The sequence below is a fragment of the Zootoca vivipara genome, chromosome 2 (genome assembly GCF_963506605.1).
Source record: "Zootoca vivipara chromosome 2, rZooViv1.1, whole genome shotgun sequence".
NCBI classification, from domain to species: domain Eukaryota; kingdom Metazoa; phylum Chordata; class Lepidosauria; order Squamata; family Lacertidae; genus Zootoca; species Zootoca vivipara.
Window position 1 is genome coordinate 85,504,600 of NC_083277.1, and position 25,340 is coordinate 85,529,939.

The window sequence follows — 25,340 nt, forward strand, 5'->3', positions numbered from 1 at the left end:
TGCATGTTAGCCATCTAGAGTTGTCAAATAAGGTAGGATATAACTTTGCAACTGGTGTAAGATAATGCTACTCACCCTGAACTTTTGAGCAATCTCCTTTCTGCACAATTTATTATTATTATTATTATTATTATTATTATTATTATTATTATTATTATTTGCAGGTTGGAAATGAACTCACATGACAAAGTCAAATAGCACTGTCCAATTATTGGAGACTCTGTGGCATTATGGGATGGGTGATATTCAATGAGGTTTTGCTCAGAATAGATTCACTAAAAAGAATGAACATGGCTAAATTCAGTCCATTAGTTTCATTAAGTCTTAAAACTTACCTGACGAAAGCACTTTAATTCATGAGTTCTCTCTTATAAGTACTGAATGAAGCAAATATACATAGTACAATTTTGCAGTTGTGATCAAAATTCATAGTTTTGTACAAAGAAACACGGTCTGTTCTTTGCGGGTAATATGTTATCAATCATACATCCTTTTCTGCTTTGAAATGTGCATTGTACTGTTCTGATAAATATTTATTTATTTATTGCATCTATTCCCCCAGCTTTCTTTCAGGGAGATCAAGGCAGTTTGTATAGCAGGAATGTTGTTTGACTCTGCCTCTCTTCAGCCCCAGCCACTGTGGCCAATGTCAGAAATAACAGAAGCTGGAGTCATTAAACAATTAGCGGCAGACCTGACATACCCCATCCCTCCTGCTATATGATGTCCCCCTTCTATTTCATTCACACAACAACCCTGTGAGGTAGGTTAGCCGGTGAAATTCATGTCTGAGTGGGAATTTGAACCTGCGTCACCCATCTAGTCTGCCTCCTTGGTTTTGTATTGAACTTCGTAGAGGACACATAGAGTAGGTGCAGGAGGATCAAATAATCACTTTTTTGCTTATGGGCAAGGCTTTATTGATGCTAATTGTGTAGGATTCTTTGGTGCCATCCAGCGGTTCAACTATGCAACAGCTTTCCCTTGGCTAAAAAGCAGCCTGAATATTAGAATGAAGCAAATGAGAAAACATATTTAAAACAACCCAGCTGTTTTTAAAACACGTAGAGTCTTGATTTATGAAAATGTGGCTTTATTTCAAATAAGTTTACAATAAAATATCTCTTGACAATATTTTATAAAATTAGGTCACAATATAAAATTTACACAGTGGGTTTATGTACAAAAGGAAGCAACTATTAAGGAAATGCTCCAACAGACAAAAGGTACTCAATTTCAGTAGAAAAGTTTGCATTTATAATGCACTTCCTTCCTTCCTTCCTTCCTTCCTTCCTTCCTTCCTTCCTTCCTTCCTTCCTTCCTTCCTTCCTTCCTTCCTTCCTTCCGCTTCTTACAAACAGCTACTGTACTGAAAACCACAGTGCATCACCCTGCCTTTATTGCCACAAATTGCTTTTACAGGCAGGTATGTGGCAGTGGTCTTGAGAGGGTAAGGTGTTAAGATTGCAACTTGAAACCAAGGGAAACAGCATATTTTAAGGAACAAAATCAGTGCTTAAAAACAAACAAACAGGACATACAAAAGCTGTTAAAAGTACCACTTTGTGGCACCCCATGGCTACTGTGTGTGCACCTTCCTGGAAACTTTCTAGGGAAGAATTTGAGACTTGACATCCTTGTCCTCAATTCTTTAGCCAGCAATTTCTTGATAATTTAACTGATACTTAGAGAAATCTGCATTGCACCTAACCCCAGGTTTTCCTTCTCCCTGAGAAAAGATTATGCAACTATTACCCATGCAAAATGTGTACTGTGTATGTGTGTGTTCAATAAGAATAAGAAGTGGAATGAGAAAGTAGGAGGACCCTGTTCACCTGGATTTTTCCTTTCCACTTTCCGCTGACACTATCACACACACTGACACTCCCTGCAACTGGGAGTTCAAAATGCCCCTTTAGTCACCACCTCCCACTATCAACAACTAGTTTCACCCATTTGCACTCTTCTCTCAAAAGCAAGCAAGTAAACAGCATGTATTATTATTATTATAACTTCCATGTAAAAATAGCTTAATTCAAGTAAGAAGGTGATTAAAATGGACCTCAGTGCTACCTACATTTCTCAGGTTAACATTTTGTTTCCAACTTCAGGGGGGAAAGGAGTCCCGCTCTATACCAAGGATGGAGAGCTTGAGGTCCTCCATATATAGTTGGACTCCAGCACCCATCAAGCCCCAGCCAACATGGCCAATGACGAGGGATGGTGGGAGCTCATCATCATAATCATCTAGAAAACCATGCCTGCTACAGAACAAGAGAAACCATGATAGTTCTCTTCCAGTTCTGTTATGAGGCTTCTTTGCCTCTTTGCTACAGCAACTACCCATTCACAAATTCAGCAATAGTGCCTCCTGAAACGATTCCACCTCGGGTGTCTCAAATCTGGAGCAACACAAAAGCATGTAACGCCCTGCATTCCTCCATACCAGGAATGGGGAAACAGTACCCATCTGCAAGTTGTTGTACTCCCAACTCCCATCATCCATGACTATTGGCCATACCCAGCTGAAGATGGTGGCAGGTAGAGTCCAGCACCACCTGGAGGAACGTAGACTTCCTGTGCCTGGAATAAAAGCATTGGTGGCCAAGAACACCTCAGAGCCATCCAATTCTGTTGGAGGTTAGGCAAACAGAACAGGTTTGCTTCAAAGGCTCTCCTGCAGAGAAGCAGGGCATCTACTGACAACCATAGATGGCTATTAGTGTTCTCTTCTCTGGTCTTATTTTTACAGAGAATCACTCTGGTTCATCTAACGTTTGTCATCAAACTGTTCTGTCCCATTTGAGAGCACACCCTGCTCCAATCTGCCCTTCAGTTCCATTCAGTGCATGTTCATTCATTTTGCTCGCTTCCTGCCACTGCCCACCCCCTGCTGGCCATCAAATTCCAGTTCCTGGTGACTCTTAACAGACTGAGCATCAGGCAATTTTATCAAAGAAAAACCCAAGGTGCAACATACTGCGATCCCTGCAATTTGTGAATGGCAGCAAAGCATAAGCACAAAAGCTGCATTCAGCTCCAGCTGAAAAAAAATACCCCACCTCTGTTGTTATGGACTCGTTTGTAGGGCAGTAAGTACCAGTCACATCCACAATGCCCTGTTAAAAAGGGGGAGCAGACAGCTGCAATTCTCTCACTCACAATGAAGTTTTTCAGTGGTTTAGCAGAAACTGGCCAGTCAAACTCTCCCACTTCTCTGCATTTCAGATGTACCCCCATCACATTCATGTCATCCGCAATCTCTCTCTCTCTCTTCAGCACTCTTGGGGAAACTACAGATGGTAGATATTCTTTCCCCTAAAAAACACCAAACCCTTTCATATCCCAGGGGTGTCAAGTGCTTGTTCTGGGAGGGCTACCATGCCCTGCTTCTGCTGAAGCCAAGCTATCCAGCATGGGCAGAAAAACACATGCCATGGGTTTTCCTCTTTCAGTGGAGGTCCATCTCCATTGGATGCCTGGTAGCACCTTTGATCAGCACTGGGAGTTGGAAGCAGTTCACTCACTCCATCCTTTCCGACTCCTTAGGGCAGTGCCCCACTGAAGGTGGCAATGGGTAAGCAGAGAAGAGAGCAGAAGTCAGAGGAATTCTGGGTAGGGAGAAGTGAACAGGGGTTCTCCTCAATGCAGGGCTCACTGATCTTGGGCTTGTAGCATGCAGAGACTTCACACCTGTGATTACAGCAGGACATTGAGATTGAAGCAGAAGTTGATTTATTGAGGAGACACAGACACATTTAAGTGCATTATTAACTCTGAGCAAAGTTGCAGCACATTGTTCAGTCAATAGGTGGGCGTACTGGTGCAGCTGCCTAGCAGAAATACATAGGGCAGGTTTTCCTTGGCCCCTGTACCTGTAGATTGACTATGCAGTGAGGAGGACTCTGCTTGGAAAACTTAGACTCAGAAGCCACAGCTTCACCATACACAAGGAGTATATCTGGATGGATTTTATCCTAGATCAGAGGTCCTGATCCCCATTGCAACCCAGATGTTTGGCCTGCTGAGTACACAAAGTGAATGGCACCCAGCTTGGATCCTGAAGATCACTGCAGAGGTCTCCTGTGAGAAAGTTTTCAACTGTGGACTACGCTGCAAAATCAGGAGTGAAGGGTCACTGTTGGATAAAGTAGACCAAGCTTGAGGCTATCCACACTACATACTTTTTAATGGACTTAATCTAGAGAGAGACGACTGACAGGCTGCCCCCAAACCAAATGACCATAAAGGGCTACTTGGGTCACCCTGAGCAATTTAAGCAACTGAGGATTAGAGAATATTTCCCCAAAACTAACTAAACCTTCTTACAAGATCTTCTGGAACTTGGTGGGAATGAAGAATTTGCTCCAACCCCCTTTTCACCAGACCTAGCCAAAGGTAGAGCCAGCATGACATGTGGGTAGGAGCTGGTGGAGGCAACACCAGTAACTTCAGAACACCAGGCTGCTGCCAGACCTAGAGCCCCAAGTATCTTTAGGTTTACTTCTTAAATTAGATATACCCTAATGTGAAGGTCCAGCATCCATCTTTGGTCCTGAGGCTTTGGAACTAGAGTGGCTTATCTTTTAATCAGGATGGACCAAGGGGGGCAATGCAGTTTCCACTATCCACCCACCCCCATCGCAGAGCCCAATTACAGCTATGGGGAAATCCCCCCCCCTGTTTTCCCTACCTGGTGACACTCTGCAGAATCTTCTTCTCATCCTGGTCCAGGCACACAGCAAAGGAACAGTTCACCCCAATAATCTGGACCTTGTCCACTTTCATCTGAGACACACTGATTTGCTGCAGAAGAAAAATCAGTCAACAGTTGCATGCAGCAGGGAAATTCACCAAGGCTAAAAGCATTCTTGCCCGCCCAACAACACCATGAGATGAAGAAAAACCCACAAAGGGTCAAAACCCACAGGTCAGGCTACCTGATTGAAACTCTTCTTGGACTTGGAACTCTGCCTCTTGATTACCTCTGTTGCAGTGAGAGTTAAGCATTCGGTTTTTGAATCTGGAAGAAACAGGAAAGGAGCTATACAGTACCAGTATATGGAACTCTGAGAACAACACCCTCCTCATGGTAAAGTCAATTATGGTCCCTCCAGACATCCTTTTTATTGCTGCATTCATAATTATTTGTGCTCTGATTGTAGCAGGGTTGTTATACACGATCCCGCTTTCAATACTCTCTGTGCCGGCAAAGGTTTCAGGGCAGACATGCTTCCAACCTGTGCATGTCCCATAGCTACCTACTGAAATCCTGTCACTTTTCATACCACGCATGTCCTGGAGGTGGGTGATGTCTCACTTTTGTTGCACTTTGTGCAAGAGTGCCCCTCCAGACGTCAATAATGCAGCAGTGTTAGAAACTGAGATATGAAAGTTAAGAGCTAAATGGCACCCTAAACCTAGGTTATGGGCACAACAATGGAATGTCTAGGTGTGCTTTTTTATAACAAGAATACAAAGCTGGAAATGAATGAACTGCAGCTAAAATATTATGTTCATTTTTCACATGGTCTAGTCCTTCCCCTGCCTGCCGGCCCCCAATATTCTTAAGAGGGTCTCTTCTCCAGTCTTCAGAGAGTAGCTGGAAAAGGTGAGGCAGAAAAAGGTCCTCCTTTCCTTCCACTCTGCAGTTTTAATCTGAAATCTCAGGTGCGGTACTGCGCCCAGAGCTCAGAAACAGTTTGCGCTAATGAAATTTCTTGTCACAAAATGTGCCTAGAACAATGGGAGTTTTGAACATTGTGATGCAGTAACACTGGGAAATAACAACTAGTCGAGTTGAATGATGTGTGGATGGTCCAGCATCAACCTGCCACTAATGCACTATTACTGCACTAGTGACTCATTGCAGAATGCACCCTCAAAAAAGCACCAGTCTGGAGGGACCCTTAAGAGCCCATTATAAAATAAGCCACACACAGTTACATTTTATGGACAGCAGGGCTGCTCTGCAAAAGTTCTGAAGCTTCAGGAAGAAGTCTATGAAAGGTGCAGGCCAGCGGCTACAGTTTCTGCAGCACCTTGATACACCCCTCTCCTCACTCCCTTGACTCCAAAACTCATCACACTTTCATCTCCCATACCTCCTCCTTCACCACCATAGTATCAAATACCAATGTGTTAGTTATCTTAACCTCAATCCCTTTCCCTGGCACATAATTTGGGGGCAAGGCTGCACGCAGCAGACACTTGCTCACATTTTCCTGCTCATTTCACACCTTACAAAATCCAAGAACCAATCTGTGATGTTGTGCTAGATGGTTCCTAAAAATGAATTTCAGTGAGAAAACCCCACTCAGTCTATGCAAGCAATTAAAAGTATTTCAAATCAAAAGCTAGTTGCTTTAGTGGGCTAAAAATAGAATTTATTTAAAAGAGCTGGACCAGAGTCAACCCTAAGTTCCGTGCAGAAGGTGAGCCAGAGTCCTTGCAGCATTGGCCAGAAAGTTTGTGACACCTTGTGGTCAAGTGCATTAATGCATGACTGGCAGATTAGTTCTGAAGCTCAAGCAGTTTTTAAAAAGCAAAAGGGGAGAGAGGGAAAGGGAAGTTGCAGCATTTGGTCAACAGAAATGCAACATGCAGAAGTAGTAATCCAAGTGGGTGGTGGTTCGGGGTCTGGCATACATTCCTATGCCAACTGTCCCACCCATAGGTGCCAAGTTCCGGATTGAAAAATCCGGGATTAGCAGCGCTGCGGCACCGGAAGTCGCTTCTATGCACTTCCAGACATGCATAGAAGCAACTTCTGGCGCTACAGACATTTTGGAAATGGGCACAGCGGCATCGGAAGTCGCTTCTACGCATGTCCGGAAGGGCGTAGAAGCGACTTCCGGTGCCGGCGTGACACCAGAAGAACATGGCAGGAGCTCCGTAATCCAGGGGGAATTTTTGCCATTCAGGACACCTGCGGGAAATGGTAAGAAGATACGGGGGTTTCCTGGGGAAAACGGAGTACTTGGCAGCTATGGTCTCACTATCTGTAAGAGGTTTTGAAATCCCCAAGGGGCTAACTAACTACACATGGAACAGAGCCAGATTGTGGGGATTTTGTGTGCAGTAGCCTTTTCCTTGCCTGGCAGAACTGGCATAACTCCATTCCAAATGTGCATGTCTGCAGCTTCAATATGCTTCAGCAAAACAAGGAACCATCAGAACAAGATGACAGCGTATATATATTTATATATAAATACACACACATGACAAAACAGCTTGCACACAACTTACACACACACACACACACACACACACACACACACACACACACACACACTGAGAAGAGCATGTTCTGTTGCACAGGGCCTCTCCAAATCATCTGGCCCATTCTCCACCTAAGTGCTGGGAGGTGGTGGCAAAAAGTCATGTTCACCCTCGCATAAACACTCACCAAGCTCTTCTTGTTTCTTACAGGTCTTGCTGAGATTGATGGTCGTGCAGACTTTCTCAATGTCATTCCAGCGGCTCCGTCCACTGATTGCTCTCTGGAGAGATCACACAGCACCCCAGTTATTCTCTAGTCTGCGGAAGCATGCAAGAAAGGGGGGGGGCGGACTGCTGCTTCCATCCCCATCCCCATCTAATTAAAACATTCTCCAAAAGTGCTTCCAGAGTGCAAATGTTTCACTCTTCATTCCCTGTATTTTGCCTCTCTGAAGCTGGTTCGCTCCTTTCCAGCCCAGCGAAAGGACTAGGCTTGAATATTAGAGGCAAACATCAGCAATAGTAGCAAGCAGCAGCCGCTACCTCTGAATTACCTTGCTGTAGGCGATCTGTAGTGTTAGTGGGATTGCTTCTCTGTCTCCATCTATGCCCAGTCGCTTGCAACCTGGACCTGCACCAAAAAAAGGGGGGGGAGAAAGAGGAGGTAGTGCCTTGTTACAGACAAGGGCTATGTAGTGCAGAGTCTCATGTAATATATCCCAGGACATTATACTCAAGAGCAAAGGGGAAGACAGTTGCAACGTAAGAGCAAGTTCTTCAGCAGCAGAACATGGAAGGCTTTGCAACAGAACCAACAGATGCACAAATAAAAAAACTGAAAAGCTGCCTCAGTTATCAGCATTGCCTCCATCAATACTTGAGGCAGGCTGCATGTCCCAGGCTCGCCACCCCATACTCTGCTGCCACATTCCCCAGTTCAGCTGGAAGTAACTTCACATGACTGATCAATCTACTCTACATAGGTGTCTGAGAAAGGTAAAGAACACACCCCATCCTTTCAAGGTAGAAAGAAAACCAGGCTCTCCACACCCATCTCTATTCTGTTGCATGTTGCAGAGGGGGAGAAGAAGGAGCAGGTGCTCTTCTCATTTCTGCTGCTGTCCACAGCTTTGTTAACTTTCCCCAGCAGGAGGAGATGGCAGCAGAGGCTACCAGATAGACAGATGAGTCCAGTACAGGCAGAGGAGGAGAGGCAAGTCTAGCATTGGAGTTTCCAGTAGCATGCATGTCTGTCAGTACAACTGCAAAAGGTCCTCTTCTTATACAGTATTATGTCTGTATTCACCAAGAGTTTCAAAGGTGCCTAATCCTAGCAGGAGAATACCACCCCCCCAGCAGATCATCACACTGTCCAAATTCTCAATTTGCTGCTTTTCTATGGGTTAGGAATTTGGTTTCCTCCTGCCCACCTCTGTTTTCCCCTTCACTTTCCAGGGGAATAGCTATGTTAGTTTGTTGCAGACTAAACAACACAAAATGATATCACAGAGAACCTCCTTTCAACATCGATCAGATGTCTACCTGAGGCTTTAATGGCCCGTGTGGCTGCTGAGTGGCCCAGCTCTAGGGAGTGGATGAAGATCTCTGTCCTCGTCTGTCCTCCAATGAAGGTGAGCTGTGGAAATGAGGAAGGAAGAGGTCAATCCATCATTTCTGAGACACCCTATTCAGCTCGGCCCTTCTTTAGGTCAAATATTTTCTAAAAACAACCCAGTAGCTTAGGAGGAAAAACGGGATTCTAATTAACAGAGTACCAACACGCAACTTTTTAAACACAGACCAAGTCCTTTCAAAGGCATCACTGAAAAGAAGAACACAAGGACCCAGAGTTATATGCTGCTGAGGAAGTCACTCTATGCAGTATAACAAATAGGCCTGGAGGGAGGAACTCAGTATTAATGTGTGTGGAGGCCACACAGAGTTGGCTTCAAGAGGAGCCACAAGCAGAAGATTGTGTCAGGCAGTTGGATTGCATTTACATAGTGACTTCATTCAGATTGTGGTTCAGTCATCAGACATTTACAAAGAGTATCAGACACTTATGTTCACACACTTTTTCATTTCTCATTTCACAGTAAACCAGCGTTTGTTATCTTGTCTGAACTGGGTAAAATAAGATTATGGCAAACCATTGCTTGCCTTAAACTAGAACTGGAAGCCTCAGTTTGAACTAGGTTTCCAGTCCTGGATTGGAGATGAGCTGTGATTTGCCTAAAGATCACATTAGCCTGACAACCATACATCTCAACTGGGTCCTCTCCAAGAGCAGGCAATTGTTCTCTGATAGGACCCATATCAATTTTCTATGGAGGGGCTTCCCAATTTTTGTGTCATTAAGGCACAGGCAACATTTTTAGTAGACAGGAATGTGTGTGTGTGTGTGTGTGTGTGTGTGTGTGTGAGAGAGAGAGAGAGAGAGAGAGAGAGAGAGAGAGAGAGAGAGAGAGAGAGAGAGAGAGAGAGAGAGAGAGAGAGAGAGAACTGATAGTGGCCACCACGTTGCAAATTATCTATTCCTCTCCAAGAGCACACAATTATTCTCTGATAGGACCCATATCAATTTTCTATGGAGGGGCTTCCAATTTTTGTGTCATTAAGGCACAGGCAACAATTTTAGTAGACAGGAATGTGTGTGTGAACTGATAGTGGCCACCACGTTGCAAGTTATCTATATTTGACAAATGTGACTGTTACAGAGTGAAAGTAGTGGCTCAGCTCATGGAGGCCCAGCCTGGCCAAGCACAAGGCAGGGGACACACAGTTGCTTCTCATCTCTCCGGCAAATATGAAGCAAGTCTTCAGCTGCTTAGCCAATCCCATGGGGCTTTAGGAGCAAACTCACCTCTACCTGATAGACCTGCAGCAACACTGGGCGGGTAGCAAAACGACAGTAATAAAGGATCATGTCAGCAAGGATGGGGAGCTGCTCTGCTGTATCTTCTAGGGGCTCACCCTCAGGTTTGGCAGATTGCTATGGAAAGAGCAAAAAGTGAACAAACCCCTCATTCACACACACAGTCAGGTCTAGGCCAAGGATGCCCTGGTGGATGCCCTGGTGATTCAACTGCAGCACCTACTCTAGTAACTCTTTCTTCAGCAACCTAGGCAGCTTCCTTATCCCAAGTCAGACCATTGGTCTCACTAGCTCAGCAGTGTCTAAACTCCAGGGTTTCAGACAGGCATCTCTCCCTGGGACTTGCTGAGGACTGAACCCATGACTTTCTGCATCCAAAGCAGGTGTTCTACCACTGAGCTCTGGCATCCTCCAAGAGCAAGAGAGGAGTCAACATTTGAGCACCCTGTGGCTATTTGCCTGAAAATGTGCACCGCTCGGTCACAACAATTTTGTTTAAAAACAGAATTGCCAACCACTGCAGAAAAAATGAGAATAGCATAAGCATTCTTTGCAGCTGCCTTATCTTCAGTGCTTTGCTTCAGGCAGATACATGGAGATGGGGAGAGTGCTCCATACAGCTCCATAGGAACCCAGCACCAACAGCAATAGCTGGTGAGTTGGTGGGTGATGATGGCAACATCAGTGAGTGGGCAGCTAGTTAGGCTAGCTGAGGAGATGGCAGTGGTGATGGCAATCTGTAGCCTTGAGCATGGCCCTAGACCCACACTGACCCAGCACCTAAGCTCAAAGGATGGGGGAGATGACTGAGTGTAAGCTCACAGGACAGCTACACCATGAGGCCTGAATCTTACAAAAAGAGAGAGCACTGCTGTTTTAGAGTACAGTATAAGCAGTATAGAGTTTAGGACATACCTGGCATAGAACATTTGTGGGAAGGTTCATTAGCCCAAGAACATTGCGCTCGTACCATGGATCCAGCATACCAATGTAGACTGAGATATCGTTTGTGCTGCTCTCCACCCCTGCCAAACTAGGATCCTGAAAATCAAAGAAAGAAGCATAGCCCATTAGCCAGTTTGCTGCTATCGATGGCCAGGTCTTACCAGAATCATAGCAAGAGGATGCCCAAATTGCTCCCGACATCCAAAGAGATCAAGATTGAAATTCCTGTTGTGAAAAGTTATTGATTCTTAGGGTGGAGGCACACAAGCCAGGCTATCCCACCTATCTCAGATAATGCAACAAGCACCAGTAATAGCTAAAAGTGCAGATATTGTGCCTCCTGGCATGGGCGTAGGCAGGGGGGGCAATTGCCCCCCCTAGAAGCAGGGCCACTGGCCAGCCTGCCCCACTGCCCGCCCGGTGCCGTCTCCCTTCTCCCTGGCTGGCTGTGGGGCGGGCGGCGGGAAAGCACCAGAGCCGCGCAAAGCGTTTGGCTGGCTTTCCCTCCCTCCGCCCCACAGCCAGCAAGGGAGAAGGGAGACGTCCCTTCTAGCCGGCTGGCTGTGGGGCGGGCGGAGGGAAAGCCAGGCAACCGCTTTGCGCGGCTCTGGGGCTTTCCCTCCACCTGCCCCAGCGATTGCAGAGGGGGAGGAGGGGATCGGAGCAGCCCGATTTCGGGCTGATCCTGGCTCCCCTTCGTCCCTTCCAATCGTGGAGGGGGAGGAGGGAGTCGGAGCAGCCCGATTTCGGGCTGATCCTGGCTCCCCCTCGTCCCTTCCTATCGCGGAGGGGGAGGAGGGAGTCGGAGCAGCCCGATTTCAGGCTGATCCTGGCTCCCCCTCGTCCCTTCCTATCGCGGAGGGGGAGGAGGGAGTCGGAGCAGCCCGATTTCGGGCTGATCCTGGCTCCCCCTCGTCCCTTCCGATCGCGGAGGGGGAGGAGGGAGTTGGAGCAGCCCAATTTCGGGCTGATCCTGGCTCCCCCTCGTCCCTTCCTATCGCGGAGGGGGAGGAGGGAGTCGGAGCAGCCCGATTTCAGGCTGCTCCGATGTGGCCTCGCCCCCACCCCTTGGCCCCGCCCCTTGCTCCCCGCCCCTTGCCCCCCTGATTTTCATCCTGGCTACGCCCCTGCCTCCTGGCACAATGGAACATGCCCCTTGGAAGCTTGCCATTCCCCAAATGCATACCATTGATCCACAGGCACGGGAATGTGGATCTCCTGGAGGAGGAGGAGGGTAGGTCAGTGCAGATGAGGTAGGGCCACTCCTCTTCACAGGGACATAGTAAAACTGCAGTCTGAAGTACCGAGTTAGCCAGGGGCAGCTGCTTTCCTGAGATCTGCAGCGAATGAATAGGAATGGACACATGGAAAACAGTCAGATGGAGACCACCCTGCTACAGCCTTCAGTCCACAGGCCTAACTAAGCCCAACAAGCCTCCTTATTTGTCCAAGTCACGCCCACCTGCCCTGCACCTGGTCACCAGGGCCTACAGAACACTGTGCCTTTGATTGCATGGTTTGATTTGAAACCCAGCGGGCAAAATTGGTTTACCTGACATCATTGCAATTTCAGCTGATTGACACACGGGTGGCCATGACTACCTATCAAACTCAGCCCGTGGGAAGGGCATATGGATCCAGACTCACCCAGCCCCAGCCCCCCCCCCGCTGTGCTACAGCCTGCTAGCATTCATCAAGAGGTATAAAAAAGGGTACAGTATTGTAGTAGTTAGGCATACAGAACCCATTTCGGAGACCATTTTCATGACATATTGGTGACATGAAAGGGTAAGATAGGATATGAATTGATGGTGTGATGTGAAACTCCAGAGGGGACCTTATCACCCACCCCCTTGTGCCAAATGTAGGTAAGCGGGATGTTAAGAGGAAATCCCTCCCGTGTCTGCCAGCTGATCCCTTAACAGGGACTCAGAAAGTAGAGGAGATCACCAGCAGCCAGAAGGCTGCTCTGCCACTCACTTAAGATTGCTGTAAGCCCGGGCCACTTTCCCAGAGATGCGGTCGGAGCCAAACACGACCACCCGCAGCGTCGAGACCTTGGTGTCCTCATCACAGCTCAGGAAGGGCCTGCGCTGGACACAGGCATTCTGCGGCACACGGGTCTGGAAAAGCGTGGCGCTCAGTGCATGCTGCGGCAGAGAGAGTGCACGCCGTGAGCGTGTGGGGATGCGCTCTTTGACCACGGGGTTGTAGAGGCTCTCGGCTCTGCGCAGCGGCAGTGAGAGCGACGCCACCTCAGAAACGTCCCGCAATTCCCTGCCCAGGATGAGCTGGCTCTTGCTCTTGAACAGCTTGATTATCTTGTTGCTCAGGCGATACCGGTGCCTGGGAGATGCCTTCTCCTCCTTTGGATCCAGGCGGCCCATTGGCTCAAGGGAGCTCTCGTCACTGTCCTCCACATAACCGCTGTCCGTGCAGTCCTTCAGGCTGGAGACAAAAGTCTTCAAGGACTTTTTAGAGGCCAACGAGAGCTCAGAGTCTTTGGAAAGGGTGGAGAGGACCGGTGCCTGCGAGTCATGAGGATTGCCCTCCGACAATACGGAATACACAGATTCCTTGGAGACAGCAGCCAGGGAAGTCAACAGAGAAGTTCTTTCTGGACAGTAGCCGTCAGCTTCCTCCTCCTCCTCCTCCTCCTCCTCATCTTCCAAAACCACAGGCTTTGGGAAGTGCCCCTCTTTGTCCAGTACCTCATTCAAGATGTCTACAAAAGGTACAGAAGTGCAAAATTAGGAATAGAAAAGGAGAAAATGTATACAGTTTTAAAGGCACCACCGTACAGTATTTGAGATTGCTTTTACACTTCTCAGGATAGTATTTGAGATTGCTTTTTATAATTCTCAGGATAGAGCAGGGTTGTGCAGAATTATTAAAACAGCAGAGAGCATTATTGGCTGCTCACTCTCCACCTTAGAACAAATCCATACCACCAGGTTCCATAGAAAAGCACTAGACATATCAAGAGATCCAACGGACCCTGGTCACCGTTTCTTCAAGCTCCTGCCATCAGGAATGAGACATAGAACAATGCAGGCAAAAACGAGCCGTCTCAAGAACAGTTTCTTCTCTAGAGTGATTTTGGCCTTAAATAGAAAGTCTGGACTTTGAAGTAATCTTATTTTACTTGTTATATTGTAACGTATTGCATTGTTTTAATTAGTGTTTTGTAGTAATTTTGGATTATGTGGAATATCTGAGCTTTATCTAAGTGGATGTGGTAACCTAGTAATTCCGTTGTTCCCGCAAGGGGACAATGACAATAAATATTATCTACCTAATAGCACCCACTGAAAGAGCAGCCTTTAGATTTGGAGATGTAGCGGGACACAAGGGTCCCACTAGATTATAGCTGATGTTGCCAGGATTATCACCCCTTGGGGAAAAGAAACATACACAGCTGTGCATGTAGGAAGCCATGATGCGGCCAAGGAGCATCTCCTGGAATCAAGCCAAACTTGCTTACATGTTTCCAAGCTTACCAAAGTTATCCTTATCCCATCTGTAGGTGTAACACCGGGCAACAGGGATGGGGATCAGGTGGAGCTTACAAGGCTGGACTTCCCCTAAAGAGACAAGCAACCAGAGGTTAGGAGTGCAACATGCTCCTTCAGGGTGGTATGGAACTGACCACATCCAAACATGCCCACCCACACCCCAAGGAAGAACCTGCCCTAATAATTTCCCACCTGTAATTTCAGGCAGCCCAGCTGCCTTTGCAATCTCCAGCAAAGCAGATTCTAGCTGCTCCTTAGCCATGGAAAGGTCATTGCTGGTGGCAGCTGCCAGCTCCTGAGCTTCTGTGGTGCTGGCAAATATCTCCATGAGCTCTTCTAAAGGTTTTAGCTGAAGAGAAAGAGAGAGAACGGTCAGCAGAAGATCTATCTGGTATCTTAGCATCCATTTCACGCACTACACAATATACAACAGGTGGAAGGACGGGAGGACAGGGTTTAACCATGCATGGGCTGTGCTGCCCTGTTCTGAGCAAGGAACAGGATCACACAGTGACCACACAGGCAGGAGGATTTAAGTTTAAGTAAATATCCTGCAGTGCTGCAAGCACATACACACATAGAAAAAAATTGCTGTGTTTTTTTTTTTTTTTGTAAAACCAATCTACTTCCTGAACTAAATAGTCAAGCTGCAAACAATACGAGGCAAGTTATTCTGTATCCTTCCTTCTCTCACCCTTTGACCCAAGCCACTTTCTTAGCTATGTCAGTTTTGATTCATTTGCCATCAAAACGGTTGCATCTTTGAGACGGAAAACTTAAGGATTGCTCAGTAATCATTCCACAGAGCTATGCATCTTAAGACTGACACCCCTTGCCTGCCTGGCACATCCAAGGCCCCAGGCCACACAGATTTCTCTACCTTGAGAATTTGACGTAGTCTTGTCATGTCACATTTGGTCCCAAAGTTAGCTTGGTAGATGTGCTCCAGGAGTGTCACCAGTACCGTGTGTTGGGAGTGCTCTGCCGTGCTCAACTTTTCAGCGACTGAGAGAAATTCCCCATCAACTTCTGAAGGGTTCAGCAACAGGACTGTTCTGTGGGGGTGGGGAGGGTGGGGAATAGGTAAGAGAGAAGAGGCAGTAGGGCGGCAAGCTGTTAACAGCTCAACTCAGAAATGGAGAGACTCAACTTTTATCTGTGCCTGAGGCCACAGATCGCTTTCATAGTCTATGAGCTATTGGAGGGCAGGAGGAAAAAATGCAGTGGCTCCATACTTCAATTAATTCACATCAAAGCACCAGCAGATGGCACAGTTTTTCTGTTTTTCTACACCCACTTCCCTTTCATGTGGAACTGCTTCTATGAACCAGCACGCTTAGAAAACATAGCCTGGCATTGTTAAGATATCTAGCAGTTATAAGACTGCAGTGAAATAATCATGATCTATAACTAGCCCTCCCTATCCATGAACAACTGATAACTGATAACCATAACTATATCATCTCTGATGGGAGGGTAGTTATAGACTTGTTTGCACCTCAGCAGACACACACTTCAGAGTCTGGGCTGATCCTCTAGGTATCCATTATGATCTCACCATCCACATTCCTTTCCCAAACTGTCCCTATTTGAGGGGAACAGAGACAAACAAACCAAAATTCCCATGATTCTTTAGGGCAGGCATCCCCAAACTTTGGCCCTCCAGATGTTTTGGACTACAATTTCCATTTCCCCCAACCACTGGTCCTGTTAGCGAGGGATCATGGGAGTTTGGGGAGTGCCGCAGTTTGGGGATGCCTGCTTTAGGCAAAGCCATGGCTGTTTAAGTGGCAGGATTCTGCTAGTGCAGTTGGGACCTACGAGCTGCCAGGTCTCAAGTCTGCCTACAGTCACCCCACCACCACTGGTCTGGGAGCCATATCTTTTGTCGGGGGGGGGGGGGGTTTCACTGCTATTCAGTGGTGATGGAAAGTTGCTCTGCATACTCAGGGGACTGTTTCATTTATCCTTCCTTCATATAGTCCAGGGATTTCCTCTGTTACATAAAATAAATGCTGGGGCTGAGCCCTGGTACAAGCCAAGTCCTGAGCGATAGGAGGCCCTGGGAAATTTAAAGGAGGACAATATCCCACAAAGCTCCTTCCCTTTCCTAACCCACAGAAAGCAGTCATGATTCCTGCATGATACTTACACAATGGAACTCTCCCAGCTCTTTGCAGACAGACCCTGCTCTGCCCTAACCAGCCTTTGAAATGAAATCCCTGTTAAAAGAAAGAGAAGGTTGTTAAAACACAGCGGTGACATCCACTTCACACTGAGACCTCACAGAACTGGTGGGCTCTGGTGGAAGAGACAGGTGAACCCCATGGGGGCAGGGGGTGAATGAAAGAAGGAATTCAGCTTGAATACCACTCTTAACCATTTTCTTCTTGGATAGGGTCTAACTTCCAAACAGTTTGACACACAGTGTTTTTTTAACCAACATTGATTTCCCCAAATGTGTAGAGCTATGCAGAAAAAGAAAGAAAGAAAGCATACACAATTTGCTTGCAGCAGTGAAACAACCCATCAGGCCAATTGCCCCTCAGCAAATCTGTTGGACTGAAGGATCCACCATGCAAGGTAAGCAAAAAGCATAGAGCAGCTTTCCAAATCTCTCAGCCTTGGAGAAAGATAGCTTCAAGTCAATCCACCAATGGAATTGGAAAGTTCTGCATTCCCCTGTTTAGGAGTGCTCAGCCACTGCTTGCTTTCAATAATTCACCACTGCGCAATTCTATCTCTAGCCATTGCACATTGAGAAAGTGCTACCTACGCGACGGCTGCTACTCCAACAGTTTTTCCATGTTCCACAAATATTCTACCCATTTCCAGTGCAACTTCTCCACCCTTGAAACAGTCCAGCTGAAGGACATGCACCCCACAGAGCAATTCTTATTTACCCACTCAAGAACTCTCTATTGCGTGTGGTCACATGGTTTGCAAGGAAGCAATAAGGTAGTAACTAGGCCCATTTGAAGTGCATGGTGTCTCCAAGGGTTTACACCTCACAGAGCTACAATTCCCAGCACCCTTAACAAAGTACAGTTCCCAGGGTTTCTTTGGAAGGAAACCATGTGCTGTAAATGCATGATGTGGATGAGACACATGTTTTTTTAAGGCAGCAGTAGCTACTGGGCCCCTGGATGTTTGCACCCTGGGCATTTGACAGATAATACAGATTAACGATTGCAGGCACTGCATAATGAAAAAGCAGACTGAACTCTCTCAAACTTCAGCTTTCCTAAGAACTCCAATAGTTCAATTTAAACTGTGATGATTTACTGAAAGTCTTATAGCAGAAGCAAGGAATCGGCAGCCTTAATGAGGAAATGAAAAAGAGATGCCTTGTGTTTCATCTCCAATGGCATTAGTAGGCTCTTCCAAGGTAGATCTGACACTGAATCTGTTACAGGTTGAAACACAATGCTGGGCACCCTTTCTAAGAAAGCCTCTCCATTTAATTGGGAAAACTGCTTAATGAGGAGTAACAGAAGGCTGGCTGCCAGCATGGCCTAATTAAGAAGCTTCCACTGCATAAACTTTAAGAACCCTTATGAGTGCTGATAATCAACAGGAGCAGAGTCTAAGCTCATTAAGCAGAGGCTGCACCATAGTTCACAAGTGAGACCAGAAGTCCCAGTGTATCATATGGAAATTATATGACACAGTTACCCATTCAAAGTCCAAGTCTACCTGAATGGATTCTCTGTTGTTACTGGAGCATTTCGAAGAGCCATTCATCCCCTTTCAAGTGAAGCTTGAGGGTAGGAGAGCAATGGAGTGCAACCACATCCATTGTGCCAGGCAAATGACTTAGCACAAGAAACGTTCTATCCTTGGGTGGAAGCCATGGACCTATAAAAGGTCAGAGTACTGAAAGGAGCTCTCCAGCCTCTGGTTCAAATCCTTAGGCAAGCCACTGTACTCCCATTCTTAATCCCTACAGGAAGATACTATCCTCGCTGGAATGTGTCCTTGAACTGAGATACTGCATGGCTGAAATGTAACCTACTGTCCAAAGGCTGACACTGCATCCCTTGTTCCACACTTCGTTTCTTCTTTCTTTTCGCCTTTGGCCCTGCCTACTTCTACCAGCACTGGTATGTGGCCCTTGAAAGGCTGCCATTTAGGGAATTTTGCCCTTGGGCAGGAAAACGTTCCCCATCCCTGATATAAAATGCTAAAACAAGAGTGGCACCTTCCAGATTAATATATTTATAGTAGCATACACTTTTGTGTGCTGGGGCTTTATTTCAGATGTGGACAGTCCATCAACCCACCTGGATTTCCCTTGGTGGGTTAAAGTGCTTTCTTCTCTGAAAGTAATATAAATGACTAAACAAATCTGCCTTGAACTAGATGACCCTTGGGGTCCCTTCTAGCTCTACAATTCTATGATTCTATTAATCTTTATTTAATGGGCCTTCTGTATATAATCCATCCAATATGGTCTGTAATGCATCTTGTTCAAAACCAATACTGTTGATATGCAAGCACTGAGTAAGCGTCTTTCATCAGGATACAGCCTTAATGCTTTTAGCCTATGTGCTGGCACCATTAGCACACCATGCAGCATGCCAGCAGGGTTATGGTGTGGGGTGTACCGTGGGATGAAGTCACCACACTCATATAGGCATGTGCATGAAACACCCTCAAAAAATGTTGTGCTTGCATTGTGCTTGCAATGTTGTGCTCTACATGAACAAATATAGCTAGGAGTGTTTTAAAATTCAAATTTAAGGATCACTGCCTTGACTATAATTGCATTGTTGGCAATAACCCTTGCCATGATGTATGCAGCCCGCTCCAGTTCATAGCAGAGTGTTAGCTTCAATGCCTATATGGCCCATAAATGTACTGGCACAACTTTAGGTTTCTCAGTCATTCATCAACACCAAGCATCACACACACACACACCCCAAGAAGGAAGAGTCAGCACCACAGAGGGCTGAAGGAACCCTGCTGGGAGCAGACAATCTGGATCCCTACCTGGGGCTTTGAGTTCATTGCTGATGAAGGTCAGGAGCTCCTGGCAGATATTGCAGTATGGCACAGGCCAGGTGAGGAAGTCACGGTACGTCCTCATGGCTCTCAGAAGGAAATCTGACTCTGAAGGAAAGTGTGGTGTCTATAAAGATAATAGCAGTGGCATAAATTGACCGAGAAGTGGAGGCCAGCATCTCCTTATCTTCTTCCAGATTTAGGAATTCAGCAACTTTAACCATCCACATTTCCCACCCCCGGTTTCAGCTGCCAGCGCTGTGATCAGGTTCCTTCAGCAATACCCTCCCTCCCGCCAAGGAAGCCATTGGAGAAAAAGAAGACAGGCCGATGCTACATGGGCTCAAGTTCAAGTTTCCCCTGCTGAGCAACAGTGCTGAATGCTTTGAGTGATAGCCCCAAAAGATGTGCACACAAGGAAAGGAAAGCATCAAGGTGAAATCCAAAGTGCATTTTAACTTTGCTGTCAGTCATATAATGAAACGGAACAAATAAATGGTTTTCGGGAGTGGGGTTCTCACACATACAGAATTCATCAATGGATCCTTAATTTGCAGTCAACAGTTAGAACATCCTCTGTTGAAGAGTACCAATAATTGACATCAGGTGAGACAGAAGCTCTTTGGTGGTGATGAAACCGATGACTCCATCAGGCAGTGTTACAAGTCGGCACACAATGAGCATGCATGTGTAAGCAAGCACTCAGAATCTAGCTAGATAAAAATATCCCAACTACCAATGGTTCTCCTAAAAAATCAGGAATACAGAGGTTGACCTGAGTCAGTAGGGAAACTCAAAGTTTAATCTATGTTTTAATTTTGCATGTATGAATTGCTTTGAGCTCTTTTGAGTCCTACATGGTGAAAAGCTGGATATAAATTTTAACAAAATCAAAAGGTTTTCTCGTCAACTTTAACAGCCACAGACCCAGTGCCTTCAGCTATTCGTTCCAGCAATGCTGGGACAACAAAACTTACACACATGACAGCTGAGCTGAAGAGCAGAGCCAGCGGAGCAAAGAGATCATAGTTGCATTTCTCTTGGACCTGCAGAGGAAGAAAAGAAAGCAGAAGAGGGAAGTGAGATTCTGGTAAAACTACTCAAACCGATCACCTGGAAGCTTTGGAGGAGAATTGATGTGTGACTTGACAATATTGCTATTTGCTTCTCTCTAGGTAAAGTCTACTCTCCAGGTGTTACTTGTTGCAGTGGCAAGTCACTCCTCCATGGTGACTTTGAGCCCAGCCACATCATTCTTGGATTCTTCAATCACCTTCTTCAAATGACCCTCACATTTCAGAAGAGTTACAGGTAGGTAGCCATGTTGGTCTGAGTCGAAACAAAATAAAAAAAATTCCTTCAGTAGCACCTTAAAGACCAACTAAGTTTTTATTTTGGTATGAGCTTTCGTGTGCATGCACACGAAAGCTCATACCAAAATAAAAACTTAGTTGGTCTTTAAGGTACTACTGAAGGATTTTTTAAATTTTATTTCAGAAGAGTGTCACTATTTCCTAGCCATTCTAAACAATTTTTTCTGTATTTCCCTTTTTGTATATAGAATATGTGCCTGGCACACCTTAGTAAACATTCCTAACAATATGTTGTTTTTTGATCCAGTGGTAGAATATCATTGGGTAAGCTGAGAGAGAGAGAGAGAGAGAGAGAGAGAGAGAGAGAGAGAGAGAGAGAGAGAGAGAGAGAGAGAGAGAGAGAGAGAAGAGGGGGAAGTTCTCACACAGTTCCTCTTTGTCAAGAAGAGAAACCAAGCAGCATTTCAGCAACCAAACATGGTATATTTGCATCTTTAGTCAGAACAGCTGCAAAGGCTGCAAGTTGCACAAAAGAATACAACAGAAGCTGTGTGAGTAGTAAGCTGTCTTACTATCACCCTAGCACAGGTAAATTGATATCAAGAACTCCGGGTCAAATTTCTTACGCTGTGGTTTTCTTACATAAGCCACTGTGGAAAGTAATCGTCAGACTGCTCAGCCAGTAGAGAGAATCGTCCACTTTAAAATGTAGGACTCTAAATACTACTAATCATACTAATTTGTTTTTTTAATTACGTGGAAATCAGCGTAGGGCTAAGCAGGGCATTGCATGAGTAGAATAAGGTCCACTTGCTCAAGAAGGCTTCCCCCGCACTCCTCCTCGCATGTGCCTCCTAAATTTGTTCTGGGGTTCCCACAACCCTCCAGAGCAGATTTAGTGAGTGCAGAGGGGCCGGGGGGGGGGGGCAGAGAGGGAAAGTCCGATTCCACAAGGGGACCTTGGTCTGTGAACAAAACTTAGGTGCATCCTGCTCATTGCTATTATTTCTATCAATCATTTTATTTATTATTACTATTCTATTTTTAGGGTGATTTTTTATTACTGAAGTATCTCCTAGAGAAGGAAGAGAGGTGGTTAGCTCTCTGAAGAGGGGAACAACCCCTCTACGGCACTTTCTGCTCTTGCAAGGCCCCATAATGATGCTGTAGCACATAGTAGCCCCCAAGTGCAGTACATTTTCTTCTTGCAGGCTCTCACCTTCTGCAGATTTGTGCATGTTGAGCCACCAGACTATTTTTAGGCCAAAAATTCCTCAGAAAAGCCAGGGCAGGGCCTCCATTAAACCAGCCAGGAAGTTATACTGTCTGACAGCAATTTAAAAGGGGGGGGGCACATGGGCGTACCCAGGATCAAAACTAGGGGGGGCAAGGGGAGGGGCCAAGGCACGGAAGGGGAGGGGCCACAAAGTGGGCGGGAACAGCGAACTCGCGCTCCGCCGGGCTGTGCCCCTCCCTAGCAGCAGGGCTGGTGGGCGGAGGCGGAGCCCAGCCCAGCGGAGCGCGAGTTCAGCGTTCCTGCCCGCCGCGCCGCGCTCTCTGGTTCCCCGCCGCGCTTGGCCTTGCCAGAGGGCGCGACGGGGAGCTGGAGGGAGGGCGCAGCGCGGCGGGCGGGAACGGCGAACTCGCGCTCCGCCGGGCTGTGCCCCTCCCTAGCAGCAGGGCTGGTGGGCGGAGGCGGAGCCCAGCCCAGCGGAGCGCGAGTTCGGCATTCCCGCCCACCGCGCCGCGCTCCCTGGTTCCCCGCCGCGCTTGGCCTTGCCTGAGGGCGCGCCGGGGAGCTGGAGGGAGGGTGCGGCGCGGTGCGGTGGGAATGGCGAACTCGCGCTCCGCCGGGCTGTGCTCCGCCTCTGCCCACCAGCCCTGCTTCTAGAGTAGGGCAGCTGCCCTAACTTGCCGCATGGTGGGTACGCCCTTGGGGGGGCAGCTTCTAACTAACAGGTTCACAGGAAAACCTGCTACATTCATTCCCTGGGCAGCAACCTTGCTGTGACCCTGTTGCAAACAAGAGTCCTGGAAAGCCTTTTGCATGCCACAAGCTGGTGTCTCCCTTCCCTGCTTCCCCACTGGCTTGCCATCACAATAGATGGGAAACAATGGAGGCAGGGAGCTCAGCCTGCCAAGCAGCTCCCAACATTCTGCTATGTGAGAGACAATTGCTCCTTAATGGGGAGGTGTTGCACAAAGCAGGAAGTAGGAAATCTCCACTTGACTCTGACAGTTGCTGACCCAGGTGTTCTAATTCACTCATTGTCCTCTTTTTCCCAGCAGTGAAATTCAAACCTCCAGATCCAGCATAACAGAGAGCAGAGCTGGGCTCAAGTCAACCCATGATGCTCAACGACTCTGAATCCCATAGGATCCCATGCACAGTATCTGCATTGCCACATAAACAGCAAGATCGACAACACCGGCTCAAGACATTCGGCTGCAGGGTGGGGAGGCAGCGGGGAGAAGTAATACAAATGGTGCCTTGTGCCCACTCCTTGTTGCAATGTGCAAAACAGTGGTACCTCGGTTTACAAACACAATTGGTTCCAGAAGTCTGTACTTAACCCGAAGCGTACTTAACCTGAAGCGAACTTTCCCATTGAAAGTAATGGAAAGTGGATTAATCCGTTCCAGACAGGTCCATGGAATACTTAAACTGAAAATACTCAAACCGAGGCGAACTTAAACTGAGGTATGACTGTAACTGGCAAACTGCTGTCCTTTAAAAGTTCCCAGAGACTGCTGCTGAGGCCAGATACCTCTAAAAAAGTGGGGTGATGAACCTGAAGCCCTCCAAGGACTCCAACTTCCATCAGCCTCACCCAACATGACCAATGGTCAGGGATGGTGGGATATCTGCTCCAGCAACATCTAGAGGGCCACAGGTTCCTTGTTGCTACCCTAAAGACATGGCTGACTCCAAGCAGGATTCAACCAACATCAAGTACAGGGGCAGATTGGTTGGATGGGGGTGGGATTCTTGCTTGGTTTATTATTACCTGTAAAATAATAAACATTTAAAAAGTGGGACATATCCTCTTATGTGTGGGTTCCCAGGGTGCAAAAGAGGGTGGGGAGCAATTCTGTGATTGACAAACTGACCTAAACACCAGATTCTGTTTCCAACAAACAGAGGAATGAGTCACAAATGGCCTCAAAAACTAGCAACTTCCTCCAGGACATGTTGATGCCATTTTGGAAAGTAGTACTCCCGTTGCAAGGTATTGTGTGCATCTACTCTCTTGCCTTAAATTGTTTTAACATGTTGAAACACCATGCAGAGCACAGAACTTGGTCAAAGGCAAACTGAAATCAGCAGCAAGCTGGGCTGATGCACAAAGCAACCAGCCACTTTTCATTCTTATTTGTACTAGAGGTATTCCAGATTCTGAGAGGAGAGAGAGAGAGAGAGAGAGAGAGAGCGAGAGAGCGCTATTGCATCAGACTGAACAAGAACACCTTTTGTACAAATATTCTTTCCTATTTCCCTCTTTGATTTACCTCTTGGGTCTTCTGCAAGATTTTCTCCAGAAGGATGAGGTAGTTCCCTGCATCACGGCTGACCAACTCCTGGAGACTCCAACAATTCAGACAAAGCCCAGCTGCCAAAAAATGAGGAAACAGGTCACGTTCTGAGCATGGCACGAATTCTAGAGCACTCAGTGTCCTAATTGCAGAAGACAGGTGTTCATTGCATAGATGGGATATAGGAAAAATGAAAGTGATTCATGGACCATAATGAAAGCTACAAGAAGAGATGTGTGTGGAGTCATTAAAAAAAATACAGTGCATGTGTTTTCTTTCTCAGTAGTCACCTACTATGTGGATCCAATTCTTCAAGAGAGAAAATGCATTTACTGTACCACCCTATTAGGGATAAGAACAACCTGGAATACAGCATTAGGGAAACAATGTATTTTTGACCTACACCAATTATTCCCAGTTGGAGTTAATTCATTTCCAACAAATCATGAGCACTAACTGTTAGTTTCCTATGGCAACATGTCCAAATAATATAAGTGATCCATAATATACATAATTCATTGAGTCCACCACTGTGGCATACTGGTTAATGTAGATAGGACTGGGGAAACCCAGGTTCAAATCCCCACCCAAACATGAAGCTAGCAGGGTAGCCTTGGGCCAGTCACTGTCTCTCAGTTTAAATCAACCTCACAGGGTTGTTGTAGGGATAAAAAGGAGGAGGAGAGAAGCATGTGTCCCACCTTGAGCTATTGGGGGGGGGATTTAAGTATTAAAGAATAAGAATCTAAATGGTAGATAAGGGCCTAGCAACTTGGCAACCTCAAGATAATTGGAAGGAAGCAGGTTTTACTTGTAATTGCTTTTAGAATGTTGTAAATTGTACTTGTGTTTAGCTGTTTTAAATTATAATTGTTTTTAGAATGTTTCAATCTGTTTTTGCTTTGTTTGTAAATTGTTTATCTGTTTGCTGCT

General features: G+C 46.5%; 1 protein-coding gene across 2 annotated transcripts in view; it reads right to left on the reverse strand.

Annotated features, from left to right (window-relative positions):
• Window positions 1-202: 202 nt before the first annotated feature.
• The window catches only part of PIK3R5 (phosphoinositide-3-kinase regulatory subunit 5), a 58,848-nt gene continuing 33,710 nt past the window's right edge, over window positions 203-25,340 (reverse strand). For both annotated transcript variants that reach the window (XM_035104694.2, XM_060271788.1), the window contains 17 exons: window positions 24,384-24,484; window positions 20,538-20,606; window positions 19,549-19,687; window positions 16,709-16,778; window positions 15,437-15,611; window positions 14,749-14,905; window positions 14,542-14,625; window positions 13,022-13,766; window positions 12,228-12,378; window positions 11,012-11,137; window positions 10,085-10,213; window positions 8,764-8,857; window positions 7,776-7,852; window positions 7,409-7,502; window positions 4,941-5,023; window positions 4,694-4,806; window positions 203-3,693 (listed from right to left, as the gene is read on the reverse strand). In XM_035104694.2, coding sequence (XP_034960585.2) covers window positions 3,546-3,693; window positions 4,694-4,806; window positions 4,941-5,023; window positions 7,409-7,502; window positions 7,776-7,852; window positions 8,764-8,857; window positions 10,085-10,213; window positions 11,012-11,137; window positions 12,228-12,378; window positions 13,022-13,766; window positions 14,542-14,625; window positions 14,749-14,905; window positions 15,437-15,611; window positions 16,709-16,778; window positions 19,549-19,687; window positions 20,538-20,606; window positions 24,384-24,484 — 2,555 coding nt within the window. In that variant the 3' untranslated portion in view covers window positions 203-3,545. The remainder of the gene's footprint in view (window positions 3,694-4,693; window positions 4,807-4,940; window positions 5,024-7,408; window positions 7,503-7,775; window positions 7,853-8,763; window positions 8,858-10,084; window positions 10,214-11,011; window positions 11,138-12,227; window positions 12,379-13,021; window positions 13,767-14,541; window positions 14,626-14,748; window positions 14,906-15,436; window positions 15,612-16,708; window positions 16,779-19,548; window positions 19,688-20,537; window positions 20,607-24,383; window positions 24,485-25,340) is intronic.